At 39.0% G+C, this 26,796-nt stretch overlaps 1 protein-coding gene across 2 annotated transcripts; it reads right to left on the bottom strand.

The window, feature by feature from the left end:
• Positions 1-12,429: 12,429 nt before the first annotated feature.
• On the bottom strand, positions 12,430-24,079 carry LOC129768562 (inositol-3-phosphate synthase). 2 transcript variants are annotated; one of them, XR_008741690.1, is made up of 7 exons: positions 23,770-24,079; positions 14,876-15,574; positions 14,569-14,811; positions 14,402-14,510; positions 13,979-14,337; positions 13,505-13,916; positions 12,430-12,623 (listed from the first exon to the last, which is right to left on the bottom strand). XR_008741690.1 is itself a non-coding variant. In XM_055770292.1 (6 exons), exons 1-6 carry the CDS (start codon positions 23,884-23,886, stop codon positions 13,773-13,775), a joined length of 1,671 nt encoding a protein of 556 aa, XP_055626267.1. In that variant the 5' UTR covers positions 23,887-24,079; the 3' UTR covers positions 13,433-13,772. The 2 variants fall into 2 exon arrangements, 1 of the variants encoding a protein (XP_055626267.1); XM_055770292.1 differs by lacking the exon at positions 12,430-12,623 and having other exon boundaries at positions 13,433-13,916.
• Between the last annotated feature and the right edge of the window lie 2,717 nt (positions 24,080-26,796).

The raw sequence follows: 26,796 nt of genomic DNA on the forward strand, positions 1-26,796 counted from the left end.
CAGGGCCCTCAATTGACCATCTTTGTGTTGTTATGCAATAACTACGTTCACGCAACTATCATCGGCGATGGAGATCAATCTACGGTGGAACGAAGATCGATTCATCCATAAAACTGCTCTGCACTGCAAGAAACATCTGGCTGTTGTGCTAACCATGACCCAACAATGATCAATATCAACTGTCTCCGCAGGGGGTCTTCGTAGCCACTTGGTTACGCGTTCGCTTACTAAGCGATCGATCGTGAGTTCAAACTCAGGGCCCTCAATTGACCATCTTTGTGTTGTTATAGAATTACTCCGTCCACGCAACCATCATCAGCGATGGAGATCGATCCACGGTGGAACAAAGATCGATTCATCCATACAACTGCTCTGCTCTGCAAGAAACATCGGGCTGTTGTTCGATTAATAACCCAACAATGATCAATATCAACTGTCTCCACTGTCCGGTCTGCTGAATACAGAAAGAATACCCTTACGCCTACATGGCTACTACTGTGTAATTTACCATAATGTAATGGAACAGAAAACCTAACGCATAAAGGCTACTACTACTGTGTAATTTACAATTTATAGAGCCATAAACATCTGAACATGTCACGATTTAAACCCGGCTGTGTTACAGCTAAAATGCTAATGAGCCTAATTAAAAACAAATGAGATAAAAAAAACTGTCTCCGCTGTCCGGTCTGCTGAACAATGGATGAACAAAAAGAATATCCTTACGCATAAATGGCTACTACTGTGTAATTTACCATAATGTAATGGAACAGAAAAAATACTCTTACGCCTAAATGGCTATTACTACTGTGTAATTTGCAATGTATAGAACCATAAACATGTACTTGTACACGATTGATACCCTGCTCTGTTACAGCTAAAATGCTAATGAGCCTAAAATAAATAATTGGAATAAAAACACCTGAAAATCAAGCTCGTGTTATTTGCGACATCTTGCAGGATGCATAACCAGCGGAAAGGGACATTCTAGACCCTGCTAAGAAGATGTGATCCACGAGTCAGAATTTTTGCCGTCAATTTAGCTGTCATCGAAAAACTTATTGGTGAATTCAAGACGACTTTATGGTTTATGGTGCGACAGTTTAGTTATAAAGTGTGTTAGGGGAGTGGTATATGAAAGCAGTACAGGAGGAAGCATTATTCGTAGATAAATGTTTTGCGTATAGAAAAAACGAAACGTTTGCAACGTAAAATGTCGTATTGAATAGAGTTCACAAACCGTGCGCAATGCTATAGCAGCATGTAGAGTAGAGGGCCCGAAGCCCCTAAGGAGGATGGTTGTAATAGATGTTATTTATGGTGATTATGCAAAGCAAGAAATGGATAAACTTCAAATCAAACCACTCATCACAGTGAATCCTGATTCATACCTCTCCCCACTAACATTCATCCCTCCCATGATAATCGCTAGGGAAACACGCTATAGAGGCGACTTCGGTATTTGGAAGTCTAATTGTTAAGACAGTTTCTTTGAAGAGATTGTTTGTGAAAAACAGCAGAGTTAGTGAGTATGTTGTGCATTTAGACTCAATTAGACTAGAGACTGAAGATCACGGAGTGCTAATATCGGAAGAATCGAAGGTGCAGCTTCTTTATACAGCCTGACGGTCGAATACAAGGAAGGCCCTTTGTGAACAGCTTTCAAACATCGATTCTGCGTTGACTATAGGGTTTGCAGTTTTGTTTTGCTGGTCGCTCCCCAAATTGATATTGTAGCGTAGATGGTACAAACGCATAGTACATATCAATCAATGGTTTGATCGGCAGGAATTTAGACACTTTCCACAGAATTCCACAAATTACGTTTAAATCACGTTGAAGTGATTTAATCCTTTAACGGGCCGTGAGAACTAGGCATGTAATCAAGGCAAACTCCAATACAACGTCATGTTTAGATGCTAAAATACACAAAAAAAAATTTTTCAATACACAAAACATTAAAAAACATTGAAAAAAATGGTGGCAATATAGTTGCCACTGCCCGGCTAGCGTAAAATGTTGGTGACAATAAGATGCCACCTAGAGGCGAATGAACTGCAAAGTTTAAAGCCTCTTAAAAACAAAGAAGATAAGATAAGATGCCACCTGCCCGTCTAGCGGAAAACATCTGATGGTAAAAATGTTGTTTTTGTATTTGAAATTTTGATGTTAGTTTCAACAAAAACAACTAATAAAATTCATGATCAGACCCAACAGGTCCTAAACCGTTCATATGTATTGAAAACTTCAACAAAATGACTGTTCTTCAATAACTTTACGGGAAATTTGCTCTTGCTGCTCTAAATTGGGAGTTATTGACACAAAATTGTTCAAAAATGAATAGTTTTTGATTTTTAAAATAAATCAACTAAAATAAATCAGGCATGTTTCTAGACTTGCTCTAATGTCGTACCGTTGACGACGAGCCCATCATGGCGATCCAATTGTATACGAGATGAATGGAAGAGTATATTTTTGGTTTTTGCAAGATTGAGTGACGGTAAGTTTTGATCGAAGAACTGTTGCAGCGTACACCCAAACTAGCGTTGACTGAAAACATTTCATCTTAGGCAGAAATGATACCATTTCATGTGCTGGACGGTCAAATGCGCAAATAATGAGCTGTTCCAAAATTTTAAAAATGGTTTGTATGTATGCGAGCAGACATCTCTTTCTGCTTTCTTTTCTCATTTTATTTGGGATTGTGCTAAAAAAAAGTCCATACGACGTCAAATAGGGATCGAACCAAGGCCGGCTGGAATGCAAAGCTATTTCACACGATCACGCTATCCATATAACTGCCAGTGCTGTTATAGAGAAGCGGGACAATATTACGCCTCATCACAACATGAAGTTGGAAAATGTTTTCTAAGAGGATAAAGAAGAACATGAACGTGAATATTTCTTTCTCTGTCTGGTCCGTTTATTTGGTAAACTATACGGAAAGCTTTCATATGATCCTGTCTCGCTCGCTCATATTGGCTCTAGCATATCTATCTATCTATCTATCTATCTATATATATAAAAATGGAGTGATGTCTGTCTGTCTGTCTGATTCTCGGAAACTACTGAAACTACTGAACCGATCGACATGAAAATTGGTATGTAGGGGTTTTTGGGGCCGGGGAAGGTTTTCGTGATATTTTGAGACCCCTCCCCCCTTTCTAAGGGGGGGCTACCATACAAATGAAACACAAATTTCTGCATTACTCGGAAATTAACCAAGCAAACGAAACCAAAGTTGGCATGTGAAAGTTTTAGGGTGCAATAAATGTTTCTATGATGGTTAGACAGTCCTTCCCCCACTCAAAGGGGGGGCTGCCATACAAATGAAACACAAATTTCTGCATTACTCGAGAATTAATCAAGCAAATGAAACCAAATTTGGCATGTGGAGGTTTTAGGATGCAATAAATGTTTCTATGGTGATAAGATACTCCTTCCCCCTCTCTTAGAAGGGGCTGCCGTACAAATGAAACACAAATTTTTGCATTACCCGAGAATTAATCAAGCAAATTAAACCAAATTAGGTATATGGAAACTTTAGGGTGCAATGAATGTTTCTATGGTGGTTAGATACCCCTCCCCCCTCTCTTAGGGGTGGCTGCCATACAAATAAAACACAAATTTCTGCATTACTCGCGAATTAATCAAGTAAATGGGCGGGACGAAGTTTGCCGGGTTTACTAGTATATTATACAAATGATATACATGTATTGGGGAGTTGTTATTTTCTGTTATTTTTCAGCTTATTTAATGTAATAAATCGGGATGCCATAACATGTGCTAAAAATTAACTTTGGGTGTAGTCATGTCCTCTGCCATATGATGAATAGACTAAGTCTTACATTAAGGGGGCCAAATTAGAAAACAGGTTTGATATGCTGTACATTACAATCCCATAGTCTGTATATGGTTTAAATTTATTAAAATTGGAAGCATTCCCATATCCCCATATATTTGTTCTGTCCATTTGTGTGCTTTCCCGTACAGAGCTGTCAATATCGGGTAACTTATGCAGCCGCTAGAATAGAAGCAACGAAGGGGGATAGCGAAAAGAGAATTTTTGCGAAGTAAACGAAGTAAATGATGTAAACGAACACCCTTGCACAGTATGTACGCTGTCGCTAGCGTATATGTATTGCATTTCCTCTGAGGAAAATTTCAGAATCTTTCTGTGCCCGAAACAACAGACGTCGCTTAGTCTGCTCGTTTTGTGTTTCATGTTTCCCCTCGAGCTGTGAACGCTAGCGAACATCTCACATGAAGTGTGTTTCGATGTTTCATTTTTATCACTGCAACTGTGTGCATCTGTTAGACGCGTGTTGTCCAGCGAGAAGATCCTAAATCACAAATTCCCGGTATACATTTGACAGAATGTACATCTAAGCCACGGCTCGCTCGCAGCCTGCTAAGGGTGGCAAAAGCGACTATATTCAGTTTACGTTTGAAAGTTAGAGGTGAATGAACTGAAATAGTTTTTTAATACAAAAAGTTGATGGGAATGGACGGGATCTTGAAATAAAACTGTGATTGTGTGTAGTAGGGGAGGACGGGACGAAGACGGCCACCCGGGGTAAGATGACCAATCTCTAGATTATTGAGACAATCAACTATTGGACAATTATAATACATTAGTTTGGTGTATTGCATTACACTCAATCATATATACTCATTGTTCGTTTGTATAGGTTTATTTTTAAGATGTTTATTTTTATTGTTTTAAAAGTTTATTTTTATTGTTTATCATGACGTTTCATGATAAACAATGAAAATAAACTTTTCTGATGGCGACGAGCAACGATTTGTTATTTTGCTCGCAAGCAATTTAGTGTTTTAGTGTCCTGTGAAACCAATGTTGCAATAGTAAACACATAGGTCTGTTTAGTGTGTTTGTATAGAAAACGGTATGTTTTAAAAGCATTTCATAGAATTATTGAGACACTTTCTTGCTTGATTCATAGCGGCGGCAAGGTGGCCACTATTGTAAGAGATATGATTTGCCATAAACGCACCTCCGAACGCGACTAATTGACGAATTGAATGAGAACATCACATCACTTCAATTTTTGGTTGAATAACTTAAGGCGCGTTCATGATAAATTTGATGTTTTTTCAGACACCAAATATAATAATTTTTGAATATGATAATTTCGCAAGGGTTGTACATTAAGCACGTTATGTGTTATTCAGGAAAAATAACACGTCCTACTCTTGTCACACTTGATCTAAAATACAACGACCTTGATATGTAGCAAAATTTTGCCGGATACACTCATCCTCTATACGCCTAGATTCACGACTAATTTCATGGTGCCATCCACCCTTAGTGGTGGCCAACTTGACCCGTCATGATTTTATTAGCACCTTTTTCTTACCTTTTTTAATTTATCATATAACATTATGAAATAAAAAAAAAATCTTTTGGAAGTCAGCGTGATTGCGGAAAACATCCTAAAGATCGATGCTGACACAATGAAATGCCTCAATTTTGTATGCATTGTGTTTAATTGTACTCTATGCTTAGGGTGGCCGTCTTCCCCTGATTGCATTTGAATTGAGTTTTCTCACTGCTCAAAAAAATGATTTTTTTCCACTGCTGTTTATGATAAAATGTAAAATATAAAATATAGATTTCTCCGTTTTTTTCTATGCCTCACTATAGCATTTAAATTAGAAACTACTCTGTTTTATAATACGAAGACTTCTAATATGATCACGGGTAAATTGAGTGTTCTTTCAGTCATTAAAAAAAATATTACAATATTATTAATTTATTTCAATATAGAAAACGTAAATGTATTGTAAAATACAAATATACTCCAATGCTGTTTCGATTTTACCTAGACAACTTTTTTGAGCCAGTTTATTGTACGGTACGTAAAGCGAATTTTCCAAATGATATCGTCAGTTATTTTGCTCATTGATTTCGATTTCACTTGTTTCATAGCGAAAAACTCAACTTCTCAAAAATTTTCATACAAATAGATCCAGATAAAAAAGCAATAACAGGAGATTTTTTTTAGTTCTGGAAATCGCGCTTTGTAACAAATTTAGAGAAGAAATCCAAAAGAACATGGTTATCAAATTTGTTACGCGGTTCTGAATCACACTGCATTTTAATGAGTTACATCTGCATTTTTTAAGAGGCATGTTCATCAAGGAAACTGAATGGAATAGTAAAAGTTTCGAGAAACCTTTCTTGTGCTTTAAAATTCCCAAATCTGTTAGAAAAATCAGCTTTCATCGCCAGGGGTGTGTCAACGTCTTTCCAAGCTGACGATCTTCTGTAGGAGCCTTGAACTACTGCGACCATTAATTCGATTTATTGTAGTGATAACCTAGCTGACGATACTTTGTAAATTCTCAGTGTAAGAAAATGGGCAAAAATCAATTTTCCATTTGTTTATCGAACAACATGAATTCGCTTTGGTTTTTTTTATTTGGTTAAGTTGTGAACCGTTTTAGCTTGCAGGCCCAAGTTTCAATTGTTCAGATGGCTTGTGATGTTCGGTTTGGACTGCTTCGTTTTTTTAATTCTCGCTTTTCGTTTTTGCTAGTGGTGGCTTTCTCTCTCTTATGGACTCACATTTTCATGCATCCTGTTCTCACTCTTATAAGAAACTTGGAAACATTCGGGTACTTACGTATTTACGTCATCATCAAGGTTTTTTGTGTAAATTTTCCTTCAAATGACGATCAGTTAATCAAAAGGTCTTACTCAGTGCTCTTAGAGTTATTAAATTGTTGAAAGTTATTTCTTATCTCAACTGATGTACTTTAAAACACTTTGTATTGCTGAATCGAAGAAATAAAAAAATCCGCATCAACGTCATCAGAGCACAATTTTTATTATGAATAATTTTTTTTCGTTAAAAACATAAGATCGCGTTACGTAATTTGTGCACGACGCCTAAGTACCAATATTGACAGCAATTAATGCAGTTACCCGAATGAATAAATGTGAGTGTGAGCAGAACAACAGAACAGTGCGAAAAAGTTAATTGAGAACTAACAAGAACAATTGTCAGAAGATTGTATTAGCATAGAAAACATGGGAATGAAAACAGAAAACGATTAGCTTGGTTAACAAGACTTACTCACAAAGTTAATTTTATTCAGTTATCTTAAGAAATTGTTAACTATATTCATGCAAGACTCAGATGAAAAAAAAATTCCATCATTTTTCAAATCAGGCTGCGGGCCGCAGGTTGGCCACCACAGCTTTATGGGTTAGATAAAGGCTCTGGCTTAAAAAAAAATGATCCGCGAGTCAAGTTTGTGTTGTCAATTTAACTGTCATCGCCAAACTAATCAGTTGAGTCAAGACGATTCTGCAACGTTAAATTGTCGTACACCCATACCTCGCTATACGGCCGCTCTTTATACGGCATTTCGCTATAACGGCTCTCTTCAATTCAGGCACGTTTTCGATTTACGGCCTAAAATGTTCCGTTATAACGGCAAAAAAATTTGAAGATTGATTCAAAATCACTTTTGTATAGAAGTGAAAAAATATTTGCGAGACAATAACTCAAACAACAAAAAAAAGGTATGTGTACATACATACAGTGACTCAAATCCGTAATCGTACTCCACCATGCAGATCTGTTTTCCCTTCTTTTGAAAGTCGAAAACATGTTTTCGGAACATTCTATTCAGATAAAATTATAGTGTCATATGAGAGTTAAAAGGTTTGCTATCTGTTTTCAGAATAATGGTTTTTATTTCTCTAAAAATGGCGAATGTATGTGCTAATGTATGAAAATTGAATCAAACTCATAATCGTACGCTGGTTGAAATCTCTACTCGATTTCGAAGGCATTGGCCAATTTCCTAATTCCATCATTATTATGGTATCCCTTGTTCATTGCACTATCTTTAGCTGTCTTTAGATTTATCTACGAGTTTTTTGGTGTATTCGGAAGGTATATTTATAATTTTTTTTCATTAAGTTGTTTTTAAAATCGTCATTTTTAGAAATTTAATGGTTTCTAAATTTACTACACAGATAACATCCTTAGTTTTGACGTAGGACTACGTCTAACCGGAAGATATAGGGGGTGAAATGGAAATCTAGGCACTGAACAAGTAGGAAAAAATGCAAGATTTGGAACGCTTTTAACTCGAGCATTTCTCAATAGATCGCAAAGGTTTTTGCATCAATTGATAGGAAATATATCTACGCATCTATCATAACGAATAACATTTCATCTTTCTTGAGATAAATAATTGAATAATTGTGAAATATCAAGCATTGTCAAAATGCACTATGTGCCCATTTTTGATTGGTCCATTTAGTGCTCCTCAAATCGTACCGACCAAAACGAGCAACCAGAGCAGCAGCGAAATAGAATGAAGCACGATTGGAAAGGAAAAAGAAAAAAATGAACGAAACATTGGTCGCAGTCTCAGTCAGCTTAAAAATCCCCGCTCCGCTGCCGTAACGACATTCTCATTCAAACCGTACACCACATCGTTTCGCATCACAACACATCAACAAACCAACCCAAGCAGCCATGTCTGGACATGGTAAAGGAGGAAAAGTGAAGGGAAAGGCAAAATCCCGCTCGAACCGTGTTGATCTGGAGTTTCCCGCAAGGGTAGCTAGGCCGAGCGCGTTAGTACCAGTGCACCAGTCCACCCAGCCGGCGTTATATAGTTTCGGCCGCCGAAGTGATCGAGTTAGCTGGCAAAGCTGCTCGCGACGATAAGAAAACCCGCATTCGGAACAGAATACATTCGGTTCGGTGGACATCAAGACAACAGGCAGTTGCAGCGAGTGGCGAGTGGCAAACGCAATCGCAAAACGGCATCAGGTAGCAGAAGAAAAAAGTTTGTTCTTTATACAAACTGCTTTGGTGGCAAAACCAGAACAAGGCGGCATCGAGGGCGTTCGAAATGGTTTTTTTCAAAACCACGAGTACTAAGTTTTCTAAATTGGAACCATTCCATAAAACAAGGCGCTTTTCAGGGCCATTAAACCTTCCAAAAAAGAGTTTAGGAAATACAGTTCAATGCTTTCTAAAACATTATCCAAAATAATAATAAAACACAAATTGATTTTTTAATCATTTGTTTGCCAGGATCTGATGAGTATGTGAATATGGCAGTTGTTCTGAGCTTATTGATAGTTGGGGACTTTCCTGATTATTCAATTTTCACCAATTCTTAAATTGTTTCCAGATTGAAAGTACAGTAATTTACAATTAGTTCGACATTTAGCTAGTTGGACGGACATGTAATGCGACTTATTTAGTTGGACATTTTTGTAAACATAAAGATCCAAATTATTACCCCACATTGAAAGTCGACACTGTACCACTGTCATCGCAAATGTTCAATTACAGGTTAAAATCGCCTCCAATGCGACACTGAGTGGCGCTTCGGCACGTCACATTGAGTGTAATTTACTGTACAACATGTCACAAAGCTGGATGGGAAGAAATTTTCCAACTGTGAAAACTGTGGCGTTTGGCGACAAATCGCTAAACACGAAGGTTTAGCCGAACAAGATGGGGATATCGAGTGATAACAAAACAATAAACTCTTTAAATTGAAGATAATTTTGTGATCCTGAAAAGGACCCTTTTTAGCCTGCATGTGAATCCAACGAGCGAACAAATCGTAATGAATGTATTTTTTTTGCCATCGCTCCCTTTTAACGCTCATTCGTTCGTTTCGTTGGGCTCGCCCCTCTGGCTCAGTCTGCCGATTTGTCTCTATCCTGTGAGTGTGTACCGCTAGAGTATAAAACACGCGGACCCCAAAAAAATATCTTATTTTCTTTCAAACCGTAAACCCGTGTGGTTGTACGGCATCGGCATCGTGGACGTAACAAAGAAGGACGAGTTAAGGGAAACACAAAGTCTCACTCGAACCGTGCAGGTCTCCAGTTCCCTGTTGGTCGCATTCACTGATTGCTCCGCAAGGGTAACTAGGCCGAACGGATTGGTGCCGGAGCACCAGTATACCTAACAGCGATTATAGAGTTTCGGCCGTCGGAGTGCTCGAGTTGACTTGCAAAGCTGCTCACGACAATCAGAAAACCCGCATCAAGAACAGAGCAGCTTCGGTTCGGCGCTCATCAAGACAACAAATAGTTTCAGTGAGTGGCAAAGTGTTTCTCCGGCACGTCACATTAAATGTAATTTACTGAACAACATGTCACAAGCTGGATGGGAAGAAATTTTCCAACTGTGAAAGCTGTGGCGAGTGGCAAACGCAATAGCTAAACAGGAAGGTTTAACCGAACAAGATGGAAATATCGAGTGATAACAAAAACACAACACCAAAGGTTCTTTTCAGAACCATCAACATATTCATAAAGAGTAAACAGTAAACTAATCTATTTTTCAGGTAGATAGGTAGGTATTCACGTAGGAGAAGAAAATAAAACAATATATTTAAAATATATATTTAACAAAAGCTGTCCCCTTTGTTTAGTCCTACGTCACTCCGGTTATGTCCCCGACATTACCCACCCGTCTTTTTTTTTTACAGGGATTGATGTCGGAAAATTATGGAGGAATATCGATAACTTTTGAGTAATTGTAATGTAAACATGTGTAAACAAAACGAATACACCAAAAAACTCGTAGATAAATCTAAAGACAGCTAAAGATAGTTGCAATGAACAAGGGATACCATAATAATGATGGAATTAGGAAATTGGCCAATGCCTTCGAAATCGAGTAGAGATTTCAACCAGCGTACTATTATGAGTTTGATTCAATTTTCATACATTAGCACATACATTCGCCATTTTTAGAGAAATAAAAACCATTATTCTGAAAACAGATAGCAAACCTTTTAACTCTCATATGACACTATAATTTTATCTGAATAGAATGTTCCGAAAACTTGTTTTCGACTTTCAAAAGAAGGGAAAACAGATCTGCATGGTGGAGTACGATTACGGATTTGAGTCACTGTATATTCCATGTAACATGGAGTTGTTTCATTTTTGTTTTGATTATTGTTGGTTTTTATGTATGTATGTTGTATCTATTGTTTGTATTTTTGATTCAAATAAAATAAATTTTAATTAATTTATAAATAATTTTAATTTATAAATGAAATAAAAACAAAAAGATAAAATGCATTTTGAATGATAAATCATGTTACATATTCAACAAATTTGGAACCGATCTGATTGAATTTGTATGAATTTGTATTAGAATAATTGATTCCTTATATGGCTTTTCGCTTTGCGGCCAAATTTCGTGGAACGTATCAAGGCCGTAAAGCGAGATATGGGTGTATTGAATATACAGTAGAACCCCGATTATCCGCGAAATAGTCGGGCTAGGCCATCGCGTATAACGAAAATCGCGGATAATGCAATATAAGACTAAAAATGAGGTACAAACACGAAAAATATATATTTTAGCATGAAAGCTATGTTTCATCAATGCAGAGATTATTGAACTATCATTCTGTAATTTCGTGTACATCAGTGATCAGATAATGTGAAAGCCATGACCAAAACAAAAAAGCAAGACTCTAAAGGCGCGTCCACATCACGCCAATCGGCCTTGGCCGCCCGGTAAAGCCGACTAAATGTACCGCCCGGGCATGCCGACGTGCCGAAAACCGACTCGAATCAAACCGAAACGAGCGGGTCCGGTTCGAGAAAGTCGAACGAAAACAAAACGAAGTAAACTAGCGTTGACGACATTGTGCTTCGTGTGCTCGTGATGACTTCGTGCATCGGATGGGACTTCGGCTTCGTTCACCCGATGGGGCGTCCACATTACATAACGAACCGAATATGCCGCCTGGTACAGACCGATCGGCATCATTCGGCATGATGTGGACGCGCCTTAACACTCACTGACAAGGTTTTCGGGAAGATTTATAGATTTACTAGGGAACTCACTTTCGCGGATAACCCGCATCGCGGATCAACCGCTCGCGGATAATCGAGGTTCTACTGTAGTTCACAAAATCCCACTTGCACCCCTCTTTTTGCTATCTGTATATGGTGCATGCCGAATGGTGAAGTATTTGTTTATATATGAGGTCTGCACCCCTAAAATCGTGTACCCCCGGGGGCGGTCCGCACCCCCAGTCGACGCCACTGCCTGTCGGGTTAGAAACGACCCAGCAAACATTGAATCGCATAACAAGCGTATATATAACATCATATGCCCTAAAATTGGGTTGGCATATAATGCGCCTAACTGGCATATGCATGCAAAAGTGGAGGCCATATACATACATGGCAAATGCTTACCGAATTTGTTTGGATGAATATGCAACTTTGACTGGCTATAATAACGATTATGTTGAATTGAATTGCGATCTAATATGAATATATTCATGAATCAAAGCACCAAATACGACTTTTGCCATACTCACATACGATTTATTACAGACATAGAAAAAAAACAAATGGCGCAAAATATTTTCGTGAAATGTTTATTATAGCCTCACGAATTGCCATTTTTATATATGAGTATTTATGTTTGTAGAAATAATAATTGTTTGATTGACTCGTGTTGGGCGTGGAATATGAATGTCTAAAATGGCACAGATTGATGTTTGGTGAAAACTGCTCCGATATGGGTTCGAACTCCGGTCGTCTGGATTATCATCCACCAGCTATCTCGCGCGGTTATCTGAAATTTAATTCAACAGCGGTTAAAACTTTCGAGTGCATCAGCATTTCATTGACATTTCAAAATGATGTAATATGTTCTTTATTAGGATCTAATATGATTTACTGTTTCATGATTTTCTTCAGCATGCAACACGATTTACTACAGTACTGAATCGATTTAAATTATACGCTTATACGACACACAAACTGCAGCAGCGTAATATACGCATATGATGCGGATTAAATATATTTTACGACAATGTACATCATAAAATTGATGTTTATTATACCGAATTGCGACTTAATTTGATAATGATATATAAAATCGAGTTTTTACATTTTATGCGATTTGAAATATACACGATACATACTTTGATTGATATTATATGCGATTATGATTTATTCGGATTTCTTGTAAGATTTGGCACGTGCAAAATTATACGATTTAATGTTTGCTGGGGGTTGCGATGACATTGATGAATCAATTTGGCAATGTTTGAATTAGAGCACCGCCAGTTAGCACCTTTCGGATTCCCGAAAAAAAACCTCCATATGCTCTATGTTGGGAAGCCTGGTCACAATGTGCAACGCTTGGTGCTGACAGCTATTTTCTAATGAGGAACGATACCCTATTCCCATGCCCTAAGCTAAAATGCTATTCTTACTAACCTTGGGTAAACCACGAGTAATTGGTCCAAAGTGCAATATCATTCGGTATCACATAAGACACAACCAATTTGATTAAGGTAATGGGCAAAATGTTGGTTAACCATAATTGTTATGCTTTCGAAGATTAAACAAAACAAACCATAGCAGTACAATGTGAGATATTTTGAACAATAAGTGATCCTGTATAATTCCTACAAACCACAGACATGTATAGCTCAAATTACTACATACCCAATAATGAGTTCAAGTTCACAAGGTAGCTCCCGGAAGAAAAATGGAATGTGATCATTCACAGCTGTTGGACATTGTCAAGATGGCAAGATTTCTATGATAGTAAACATAACCATCTACTAATACTTTGACACTGCAATTTCGAATATCAAACACTTAAAAGTGTTTTAATTTGTTTTACAATATGACTCCAAATGAAACCGCGCTGTTCAAGGATGATAAAATCTGGCTTCTTTTGAATGAATGACGAACTGAAAGAGCAATAACCTCAACAATTCGCCGTACCGTTAACGCCATTCCCATTGAGGTGAACGTCTTTACAGTTTCCATTCGAATGAACCTTTGGTAAAGATCCATTAGTGATTTTACTTTTCTTCGTTGGTGGTTCGTTGGCGGTTACATTCAAGTTGAACTGGGTAGAAAAAAAAGTAAAGTGAGTAAAGTTCCATAAACGTGCTAGACAAAATTACTCACCCGATGCTCCAAAGCCATGTGATTGATTGGAGGCAAACCAACGCACGCCCGCAGGACATTCTCGATTGCCGACCGCTGACGAAACAGTGAATTCACCACTGGCGTACCATGTGGCACGAGAGGGGCCTTGCAAAGATAGCTCAAAATTGACAATACCGATCTGAAGGGCTGATATTCAGCGCTGGTCTCGGACTTCCTCTTGATGTGGATACGGGAGCAAAGCTCGCCTAGAATAGCCAAATCCAGAATCAATGGGGATGCTAGCAGTGAGTCCTCGCAGGTGTTGTGAATCACCAGCGTGTTGTGGCCACCGAGCATGATCTGGCTGGTGTACTCATCCATGGCTCGTTTACTGTCACCTGTTGAGAAGCAAATATAGGCATGTTATTCTAGCAGTCGTAATCCTTTACTCGCATCACTTACCAACATATGGGACATATTTGATGACCACACAGTGATCGGGATGTTCATCGGGTTTATACAAAATGTTATTAGCAGCAATCGCATCATCAACTACATTACTTTTTGAGATCTGGTTCGTATAATAAAATGAATTAATGAATAATTGTTGTGCTTGTTTTTCCACATACCTCTTTCGATCGAAATTGCTGTGGCGCAGAGAGATTCTTTCCATCGTTGTTGCCCAAATGATTGTAGCTCACAATAGAGACCGGCTTGATGCCAGCCGACACGAGAAAATCAACCAGCACCGATTTCAGTTTGGTCTGACCGGATTTAAAATCATCGCCCGCGATGAATCCTCCGTAATGTTCAGCCATTTCGATCACTCCCGGCACGAATGTGTTTTGCGGTGATCCGTTGATGTAAATGCACTGTTCCATAAAAACACAAAGATTTATTAAATTTGCTGTAATTCTATCATACAAGTTAAATTACATTTTCTGCGATGGCGGCCATTGCAAAAATGGTCGACGGAGCTATTTCCGATTTATTCTCCTCCAAAGACTTCTTCAACTCTGCCATTGTGGTGTTCAGCCCTTCTTTGACCTCAGCGAAACGTTCTGTGTTGGCAGTCCACAAAACTACCACCTTCTCCACGCCTGAAGATTGTTTGAATTCGCGGATGTCCCTCACAATCTGTTCGTACTGTTCGTGACGGGTTCCCCCGATTACGTTGTCAGCTCGTTCTGCCTGATTTGCTGCTATGAAAGCCGGATCGTAGATGGACGGGCGGGGTTTCAGTTGGGACAATTTTCTGTGGACTTGATCCTGCAGGGGTACATCCAGCACCTTTGCTCGTACCATTGCCTCCCCGATATTCATCGAGCTAATATCCCACCCGTCAACCACTATATCATCGGGATTGACCATCGGCACCAGGTTCTTCATCGGGATGTAGACATCTTGTCCACTGGCATCTGTTCCCAGTAGGACCGTGGATGCTTGCGTAATTGAGCCAAACCAGTTGGCTTTTTGCGTTCCGGTGCGCGTCCTCCATTCCAAACCATGTTTGTTGGCTTCCAGGGCAGCCGTTAGCGTGGAACCGTTGTTGCCACCCCAACCAACCAACATGAGACCCAAGCGAGGCACGCGGCGATCCGTGCGGATGCTGAGTTCGGTGGTTTCTGGTCGTACCTGGAAAATGAAAAAAAACATATTTTGCGAATCTCAAACAATGATACGAACTTGTTTTAACGTTACAGTAAAGTTTGATGCATATAGACACTCGGGATTGGTTAAAAGTACAGAAAATGTTTTTTTTATCAAAATTCAGATAATTTATTGTTCTTTTCATGAAAAATTATTGAAAATAGTATTCCGTTACAGTTTTGACTAATTTTCGTACTTTTCTTCGGATATCCTCCATCAAAGTTTGGAAAGCTGTTGGTCAATCTCAGCATCCATTTTACTACACGATCTCTCCATATCTGCAGCATCCCGAGTCACCATGGCACCCGTCTTCAATTTCCGCTTGACATTTGCCCAATATTTTTCGATTTGGCGTTATTGAAGGGCAACTGGTCGCATTGATACGGTACCACTGAAGCACCTCTTGACTGTAGTGGCAGCTTGCCAATCTGGCCAAAACTTCACTGGAAGCTTGTGAACCTTGATTCAACGTTTCAGCAGGCACTCTTCCCTATACATTTTCGAATTTTGTCTTGTTTGTGACGAGAACCTTAGGTTTAGGTCCACAGCTGCAAATCCTTTGCCAAATCAAGAACTTCATCCAAAACCCATCTTTCCGTACGTTTCGTCATTCATCAACATACATCCTTCGTACTACGTCAAAACCTTGTTGTGCAACTTTTGGCCACCAGATATGCGTCAGCGTCCTATTTGGTGCGTGCAGACCCATAAATTACAATAACCTTCTGGCATACCGATTCTCTGGAGGGTATTTAAGTTAGAATTGTGTTTTTTGGCGATGTCGTAAACCGAGTTTGCCGTAATTGGTCTCAATACCTACAACCTCACCTTTCCACCGTAAATTCCACTACGACGCGTCCTCTGGCCATATGAACAACAATTGTTCGTTCACGGAAACGTTTCAGCACATCATACACGCCACTTTCAGCAATTTCACGATTTTAGTACCTGATTTTCAATGTTACTGTCCGAAACCAAATTTCTTCTATCGGTTTCCATACTGCACCGCTTTTTCAAAACAAAACGGATCAACGTAAATTTTTTACCGTCGAAAGTTACAGATTTTCCAAAGAATTTGTTGTTACAAAATTTAAGATACGCCTACTACGACCGCTGCTTTAAAATGTACGGTTATTCCGAATTGCTACTGAATCATCTGATCTTTTCATCTTTGAACATTTGAATTATTAGGTTGTTCCAAGGATGTTTACTTTCAATTGTTTATAACTTATGAGTGTCTGGTATTATACTGAGGAGTATTCATAACCGCCTTCATGCCTTTCGCATAAAAGAAAAATAAATCCTATGTACTGGAATCAGTACATGCTTAATCCTCAAACTTGGGTATGACCAATGATCACTTTTGGACCACGAGCTTGACCTCGCGCGAATCCCCTACATGTGCCCATGAAAATCGTCATCTCGAATTTCAAAAAGTTACCCCATACAAAATGTTCACCACCTCTAAAAAACACCCTATGCAAAATTTCAGCTCAATCGGACTTAAGGGAGAGTGGCGCAGAGCTGGTTCAGGTCAATCACGGAGAGCAACTACGAATTGTATAGACTACTCAAGCTCAATCTTCAAGTGTTGTAAAACGGTCACAGTTAGTAAATTTTTTTTGATGATGTATTGAAAATTGCATGAAACGTCGAGATCTACTGTCATTTCTACATTCTGGGACTTTTTTTTTCGGAATACTAGCCAAAACTTATCGTTTAGGGTGCCAATAAAAACTATCATCTCGATTTTTCATATGGAACTTCCAATGCAAGATATTAGTTCAAACGGACTTCATTTACTAGTGTCGCAAACGTTAAAATTTGAGTTTTGTTGAAACCGGAAAATCACCGGAAATCGGGGTTTTCAAAAAAAAAATTGTTTGATGCCAAATGTCTTAAAATTGCATGACACGTCGTCAGCTATCTTAACTTTATTTTTGTCAAAAAGCTCAAATTTTAACCGCTTTGCGCCACTCTTCCTTAAGTCCGATTAAGCTGATATTTTGCATAGGGTGTTTTTTCGAGGTGGTGAACATTTTGTATGGGGTAACTTTTTGAAATTCGAGATGACAATTTTCATTGGCCTCTAGTTTGGCCCCTCTGGTAAAAGATGACTCTCACTGGTTTAGAGCATGCAGTATTTATTTTATATACTCAAAGGAGAAATTATGTATCCTTTGCCAATTCATATGAGACTCCATAAATCCCTTGTTCTTATTTTTCATTTTCAACATGGCCTGATTCACAATTTTTCTCCAATTAACTCGGCTCGTGACTACCTCTCTCCAATTACGCGGGCATCCCGTGCTCACCATGTCATGCTCCACTTGGTCTAACCAGCTTGCTCGTTGTGCTCCTCGTCGCGTCGTACCTGCCGGATTCCCGATGAACACAATTTTTGCAGGATAGTTGTCCGCCATTCTTGCAACATGTCCTGCCCAGCGTATTCTTCCAGCATTGATCACTTTCTGGATACTGGGTTCGCCGGTGAGTTGCGTGAGCTCGCGATTCATCTTTCGCCTCCATACGCCGCCGAATATGGTTCTTAACACCCGTCGTTCAAAGACTCCGAGTGCTCGCAGGTTCTCTACGAGTATTGTCCAAGTTTCGTGCCCTTGGAGGACAACCGGTCTTATGAGCATTTTGTACAGGGAAAATTTTACCCGACTGCTAAGTCTGTTTGATCTTAAGTATTTGTGGAGACCATAGTAGGTACAACTCCCATTGATAATGCGTCTCCGGATCTCGCGGCTGGTATAATTGTCAGACGTTACTATCGAGCCAAGGTAGACAAATTGGTCCACTACCTCGAACTCATCGCCGTCGATCATTGCACTACTACCTAATTGGGTCATGTCGTGATCGGTTGCACACCAGACAAGAGAGACCATCACCCTGTCGATGCTCTCTGCGGAACTCGAATGAATCAGATAAGCCACCTGATATTCGCACACAGCAGTGTATTCTATCCATCGTAGTCTTAACCAGTCTTGTCATCTTCACGGGGAATCCGTTTTCGTCCATGACTCTCCACAGCTCTTTTCGTGTTATTGAATCGTATACGGCTTTAAATTCGATGAATAGATGATGCGTAGGGACTCTGTACTCACGGCATTTCTGGAGGATCTGCCGCAAGGTGAAGATTTGGTCAGCAGTAAATCGACCTTCGATGAAGCCGGCCTGATAACCTTCCACGAATCTGTTTAAACGAATAATTTAAACATTATTAATTTAAAAGCAATGAGAGATTCATTTTTTCCTTATTTGAAACATAAATATTCTTTCATACAAAGTATGTCTTCAAAACAATATCGTTGAAAATATCTATTACGTAAAAACAAAAGATCAATGGCCTTATTCGATGTAACTATCTACCTGATTCGGGTCTTGTCCACCAATTACGAATGTTTGAATTACAAAAATCAGCTCTGCAATTTATTTAACAGTAATCAGAATTTAGTTGGATATGATTGAGAAAACAAATTGTACAGTGAACATTGTAATAAAAATAATTTAAAATTAAGATAGTTTTATTGATATTTATTTATTTTTTATTATTCCAGTTCAATGATATTATATATTTGGTTTCTATGATAGGGAAATCAAAGATCTTTTTCATAGTTAACATAATAACATAATTAATATAGTTAAATAACATAGTTAAATAATAAAATCGGCAACCAGGAATGGCTGATCCTACTGCGTAGAATGTATTAGGTTATATCATATCGAATCATATGTATGAGTTTTAACCGCTGTTGAATTAAATTTCAGATAGCCGCGCGAGAAAGCTGGTGGATAATAATCCAGACGACCGGAGTTCGAACCCACATCGGAGCAGTTTTCACCAAACATCAATCTGTGCCATTTTAATCATTTATATTCCACTCCCAACACAAGTCAATTAAACAATTATTATTTCTACAAACATAAGTACTCATATATAAAAATGGCGATTCGTGAGGTTATATTAAACATTCTACGGAAATATTTTGCGCCATATTTTTTTTTAAATGTCTGTAATAAATCGTATATGTGTATGGCAAAAGTCGTATTGGGTGCTTTGACAATTCATGAATATATTCATATAAGATCGCAATTCAATTTCAAAATAATCGCTATTATAGCCGGTCAAAGTGGCATATTCATCCAAACTAATTCGGTAAACATTTGTCATCTATGTATATGGCCTCCACTTTTGCATGCATATGCCAGTTAGGCGCATTATATGTCAACCAAAATTTAGGGCATATGATATTATATATACGCTTGTTATGCGATTTAATGTTTGCTGGGTAGCTTTCACCATCTAAAACACAAGTGACAAATATACTTGTCTTTCGCCGTGACGTGACAGTATCGTGATATTCATAATAACACCGAGTTCATCAAAGTTGTCACGACGGATGAACTCTTCCGGATTCTACACACACTGGGGGCAGCCGTATACAATTCACTTCGTTTTCACCGTGAAGTGACGTTCGTGATCAGGCCCAATGTAAACTTGTAAATTATCTCCGGACTTGTAAATAATCTCCGTTTCTTTCATTTTCCAACTTACCTCGTGAAAATCATTCGGTGAAAACGAAGCAAATCTTCAGCAAAGGTCGTTCAGGGTATTGAATGGCCGTTTATCAAACACATTCCCCATCCAGGCAGGGGCCCCGCAGGGAAGTCTGCTGGGCCCTTTGCTGTACAGCCTTTACACCTACGACATTCCTCCCCTGGGAGATGGCTGCGCGTTCTTTCTGTTCGCAGATGACACCGCAATTGCCGTCAAGGGGAGGATGCCTTGTGAAATTGTAAACAAACTTCAACGATGCCTTGACGCCATTGTTTTATCATCGGAAACAGAACCAAAGATGAAAAGTTCAGACTGTGTAACTTGCACTGTAAAATATGTATTATAAAAACGAACAATCTGAATAAAAACGCTTTAAATTGAAAAAAATTATAGGAGGTTGTGTTTAAGACACGACCGCATTGTTGACGTAGAACTACGCTGTGGTTTAATTCAAGTCGCTTGTTTATAACTGCGGATATCATTTTATAATTTTGAAATAACCATTCAACCAGTTTGGTCGCCCTGAAATATTTTTTTTATTGTAGAATCATTTGATGATTCGTTCTTATGCTCGCAGAACAATACATGCTCGAGATAAGCGCAGCTGTCATTCTGCTACTGGCAAGCGAAACTAAATCACAGACAAAATTCCAGAACGACATCTACTTTCTTGGTGACTAAATAAACTCTATATGTTAATCTCAACAACCTCGAAAAGAGTAGCACAGCTTCATTATGATCAAGAATAGCGCAAATGCAATCCTAGTTGAAAGCAGTTTCGCGATTGGCACGCGAGCCCAAATGTATTAATAACTTAATATAACTTATTGAATTATTGGTATTTCCCAAATATTTTTTTGGTGCACAACCTTAACACCTGCTTAACAACTGCTAGCGTCAGTTCAATGCATTGATGACCTAACACAAACAATGTTAACTGCTTGGAAAAAGACTGAATATTTGCCTCAGCAGAGATTCATTACTAATACCCTAGCGTAAATATTTCCCTCCCGCTATCTCCCCTCCTTGTTATATTATCATTAGGACCGCATAATTTTCAACACAAAACAATCGTCAATCATAGCATAAAAAATTAGGCGATTGTTGCATCGTTACAGGGCCAATGCACACGGGAGCAGATACAAATGGAGTTTCAGCGTAGCGAAGATGCACTATTTTTACGCACGGGTTATGAAGCACGCACGTATGAATACAAATATCCATATATCGATGGCTTGAAGCAACTAAATATACACACACTTATCTCCGTTTTGCGCTCTTCTCAAGAAGCCTTTTCTGTTTATATTGCCAGTATAGATTGGCTTAGCTGTCATCCTTTGTGGAGAGAGTTTTGCTACCGTCATGCGAAACCAAATCACAGACAAAATTCCAGAACATTTATTTTCTTGGTGAGTTGACGATAGCCTAGCTTGATGATTCCCCACACAATTGTGTAGCTCAGAACCTTAATGCAATAGCGTCAGTTTGATGCAATGATTGCAATGCTAGATACATCATCGAGTCAGTAATTTGGTCGCGTCCACAGCTCAAACCGAAACGAAGACATGTGATGACGTAAAACAACGAAGAACAAGCGATATTCATTGCTTTCAATACAGAACGATACTGAAAATTTTCCTTCCTCCCTTGCTTGAGACTATAAACTTCTTCAGTTCATTCGTCTCTAACCTTCAAGAAGGCCCTTGGAAAATTTTACTTTATCCAGCATATCACTCCTCCACCCCCATTGCCTTGAGAAAGGCATTCGATCACTCGCCGTCCAGCTCACCAGCAACGATGTTGTTCAGTCGATTTCCTCACGAAGAATGAAAGTTTGCCTCAGTGAGATCAACTGTTTATACTCTAGGCAAATATTCCCCATTCGTTCTTCTTCTTTTCCTTTGTTCACATCTTACTTTACATCTTACGATTTCCCCTTCGTTGCTCGTCGATAAGTTGCTCGTTATTGACAGCTCTGTTCGGGAAAGCACACAAATGGACAGAACAAATGTATGAGGAAATGGGAATGCTTCCAATTTTCATCAATTTAAACCATATACAAACTATGGGATTGTAATGTACAGCATATCAATCAAATCTTAGGGAATTTCCGATTCGTTTGGTATGTAAATCGCCAAAATCCGTTCGCGGCAAAAATAGTTATTAACGTAAACTTTATTTCATAAAATCGTGACCTGTTTTCTGATTTGGCACCCTTCCTGAAAGACGTAGTTCTACGTCAAAAAGATTTGGCCTGCATAGAGGGCCAATTTCGTATCATTTCTAACTCTCAGTGCATCAAGATAATCATAGGATGAAGCATTCCTATTATCATGACAAAGCGTCAGAAGGTCAAAGAACACTGCTTTCCGATAACGAACAGGAAAGGTAAATAAACTCTGCCGAATCAGTAAGTCACCATGTCACACGAGACAGCCGCGCACTTGTTGCATGTTTCTAGTCTACTACTGATAGCAGCGTTCAGTCTACAAATGTAGCAATTGTTTGAATGTGTTCAGCCCTCCGGGCGGGGAATTTCCCAAGATAAACTGAAACAGTACGCCCTGCAGCTGCATATCATCGTTCGATGTGATGACTGCTGAAATCGTACACACCTGTGTCACGACAATGGCTAAAGCGATTATCAGGCATTATACAACATCAAAACTTTATAATTTGAAATTGAAATGAAATGTTTGGAGAAGACAGTCCCCTCTATTTCGCGCGGCGAATGACGTGAGATGGCTCTAGTCACAGTATTCCCGAAGGCGAATTGCGTAACTCTAGTTTAACATTAGATGATATTTGAAGTCGTGTCTTCATATGTTATCGACTTGGGTATCGAATAGGAGCGAAAAATTAGGATTGCTTCCAGAATAAAGCAAGAAACATTGTTATTTCACGTCATTCGCGGCGCAGAATATCGGGGAGTATCTCGATTGGATTGAACTGAGATATGTTCGCGCTAATTGGTATTAGCAGAAACACGTCGATTTGTTTGGCGGCATATGTAGTAACAATGCACTCATCAATGCTTTCTGTAGCATTTTCAGAATACGCTTGCAAATAATTTTTTTTTCTTTACAACTTCAAAACAGTTCTGCTAGTGATACTGGTGACACATTTTGTACAATCTAGATTCCTCAATAGGAATCATCGGAACTTTTTCTGGCCCTCAATTTACCGATTCTCATTTCGCCGGCTTAACAAAAACTTTTTTGCTTACGCTCCTACGGTCAGACTTCAAGAGTTGCCTTCTCAAATTTCGCTGATGCACTCAACAGGTACAATACAGCAAGCACAATAAACCTTCATTTGCCAGAGTATGCCAATGGAGTTAACATGTTTAACCAACAAGTAAAATTGGAACAGCCAATGGGCTATTACCGTATGCCTTAGTACAGTAAAGCATACAAAAAAAAGTATAATCGGATATAGATAATTCAATCAATAATATGATGCAATTTCCAGCCGCGATGCCAAGTGGGATAGACTTCACCGCCCACCGTAGCATAAGTGGGAAGCGATTATCGATTTTTCAATTTCAGTCTTACTGCCACGTCCTTGACAGTGAAACCATAATCACAGTTCTAGAAAGTTTCCATGGTCTTACCGTAAATCCGGTGGGTCCTGTGCTGAGAACCGATGTGGTTTGGTACTGATAATCGACTTCAATGTAATCCTCACCATAGTGCACATTAGGCGAATCCACCTTCAGTTCTTGGGCCATTTTCACTTGTTTTGAGTATCAGTCACCGCGAAAACAAACTTTATAAACAGGATAGCCCTAATGCTCAGGTAGGCAAAACGTTATGGTCGCAGCTCGGCGTGCGATGATATATCACTACTGATCAGCACAAGCGTCGGTTCTACACTAAGGTAAAGCGGAGAATATTTATATGATGTCTGGATCCTCTCAGAATGAACACGATAGGGAAGAAAAGAGATAGCGGGAATTTGTGGCTGCCCACGCACACAGGTGTCGACCGGCTGATTATTATTCGAGGGAATGCATTCCTGGAGAAAGAACGCTCGATGTTTTTTTCTGGATAGCACTCGTCGATTCGAGATAGAGATGTTCAGCGCGGGATTTGGCCGAGTATCACAAAATTGTATTGGGTCGAAATAAGACTGTCACAAAACTCTACTGTCAGAGCATTAACGGTTGCTATGTCCTAATTTACCAGACTCAATTAGGTAAAATTTGAGCATTTATGAGCATTTATTATCTTGTGGTTTGCGGTAGAGAGTTGAAGTAAATTTCGATTTTGTATAATTTTAGTGATTAGTGCTTTCTCGGAAAGTTTCCTGAGGAGTTTCATCAATTTTTTTTTTAATTCGTTTATTTTTACAGGCTCCGTTAATTAAGTTTAAAGGAGCCGAATTCTTAAATATATTTTTAAATCTATATATATATATAGAAACAATTTTCTTACATCTATGGTTAGTAAGGTGGAAAACCGATTACTCGCGGTGTACTCGAGTTTAGAAGGGTGACATATTTTTAGGAGAAGGATGGGATATAAGGAAATTGTAACAATGTTGATGAGCACTCAATTCTTAAATCTATTCGTATATCTATAGTTTATTTACATTTCAACTTATTCTACTATTTATAGCAAGGGGACGAATTACCCGCAAAGGAAGGAAAGGAGGGTATTAGGATGTAGGGACAATCACACACGAAGATCTATAGCTTTAAGGAAAACATATATATGGGACATGTAATCAAGGTCTAACCGAGCCAACACATCTCTCACCGGCACATTGGGCTGTCTTCCTCGGGCCCGAAGGGAGTTTTCTAAATTCGATCTGGCGACCAGATACACCTCGCACGACCAAACAATGTGCTCGATGTCGTGATAACCTTGGCCACAAACGCAGAGATTGCTGCTGGCAAGATTGAAACGAAAGAGTAGTGCATCTAACGAACAGTGATTGGACATGAGTCGGGAGAAGGTGCGGATAAAGTCCCGACTCAAGTCTAGACTTTTGAACCACGGTTTGAGGCTAACCTTAGGGATAATCGAGTGAAACCACCGGCCCAATTCATCTTCGTTCCACTTACGTTGCCAGTTTGCGATGGTATTTTTGCGAACTAAAGAATAAAATTCATTGAAAGCGATTTGACGCTGATAAATATCGCCTTCAATTGCACCTACCTTTGCCAATGAGTCAGCCCTCTCATTACCCGGAATTGAGCAATGTGAAGGGACCCAGACAAAGGTAATGACATAACAGCGTCTGGATAAAGCACTCAAAATTTCTCGTATTCTCTCAAGGAAGTACGGCGAGTGCTTTTCCGGCCTCACTGAACGGATAGCTTCGACAGAGCTAAGACTATCCGTTAAGGCCCATTTATACGTTGCTAGTAGCTGACTTGACAATGAGCAGCTACTGACCCGGTGGACTCGCTTGACAATTGGTTGACTCGCCTTGTCCGTTCACATAGTGTGAGCTGCTGGCGAGAAACTAGATACTACGGCACGGGTTTACCTGGGATGCCAGGCGATTTTTCAAATGTCCATCAAATAGTCAGAAACAGCAATCAGGTCCGAATTTGTCAAATGATTGGTCCGAAATCGACTTCTTTATTGGTAGTTTTCATCTTAGGTTTTCAGTTGAATGTATCATTACACAATTTTATAGAGATTACAGAGCAGTGTTGAGAATAACACCTGAACAAGTGGAAAAACTGTTGAATTTAATTGCTCCACAAATACAACGCCAAGATACACTCATGAAGGATGCTGTACCTGCAAGAGTGATAATATAAATGACATTGATATGCCTTTCTTCTGGAATATTGTTCAGATTGTTGTCGATATTTTTTAGAATCTCGAAAGCATCCATAGCTAAGATAATTCCGGAAGTATGTGATGCTTTAAATGATAGTCTAGAAGACTTTTTAAAATTTTATTCACACGCGTCAAAAATTAAAATAATGAATGAAAATGTACTTTTTTAAATCGAATATGTATTCTGTTTCTTAGAACCTTACTTTTTTTCGCAAGTTGTGAGTGAATTTTGAATGAAAATTGTGCCTGATAATGATTCTATATTAGACATTCTCCAGAAAACTATCTCAAAAAGAAAGCGTGCCCCGCCAGCGTGCAAAACAGAATAACAATGATTTCGTTAAGAAACTATGAGGGTTTTATTTGTTTTTCCAATAATTTTCAAGTCTATAAATATCTTCGCATATTTTCAAATATCTTAAAAATAGAGACATTTCTTTACATTTGGCATCCCTGATTCGAACGCTAAATTCTGTTTTTGACGTTTTGAAGCATGCGAGTGCGAGTAAATTCAAAAAACTTTGAAGTAGCTCGCACGCCGGATCACACATGACAATAACTGGCATGATGTGTTCACACGGTGTGAGTAGCTGCACTGCAGTAACTGACTAGACCGACTCGTATGCTTGCTCGCACCGTCTGAACCCGGCTTTACAATGTAATAGTGTTCAACAGGTCGTGAGGCGACGCTGTCCAGCGCCCAGTATATCGCTGCCAATTCAGCAATATATACCGAGCAAGGATTCTGAAGACTGTGTGAGGTGCTAAAAAATACGTTGAACACTCCAAATCCTGTGGACTCATTCATAGAGGACCCATCAGTAAAGTATATATTATCACAA

This window comes from Toxorhynchites rutilus, chromosome 2 (genome assembly GCF_029784135.1).
Source record: "Toxorhynchites rutilus septentrionalis strain SRP chromosome 2, ASM2978413v1, whole genome shotgun sequence".
In the NCBI taxonomy this organism is placed as follows: domain Eukaryota; kingdom Metazoa; phylum Arthropoda; class Insecta; order Diptera; family Culicidae; genus Toxorhynchites; species Toxorhynchites rutilus.

Bases quoted from the DNA above. Each gene is read 5' to 3' on its own strand.
- LOC129768562 (XM_055770292.1), bottom strand. From the start codon at position 23,886: ATGGCCCAAGAACTGAAGGTGGATTCGCCTAATGTGCACTATGGTGAG. The intron at 14,338-14,401 runs GTAAGTGATGCG...GCTTCTCAACAG, and splicing joins CAAATATGTCCCATATGTTG to GTGACAGTAAACGAGCCATG. The intron at 13,917-13,978 runs GTGAGTAATTTT...TTTTCTACCCAG, and splicing joins ACATGGCTTTGGAGCATCGG to TTCAACTTGAATGTAACCGC.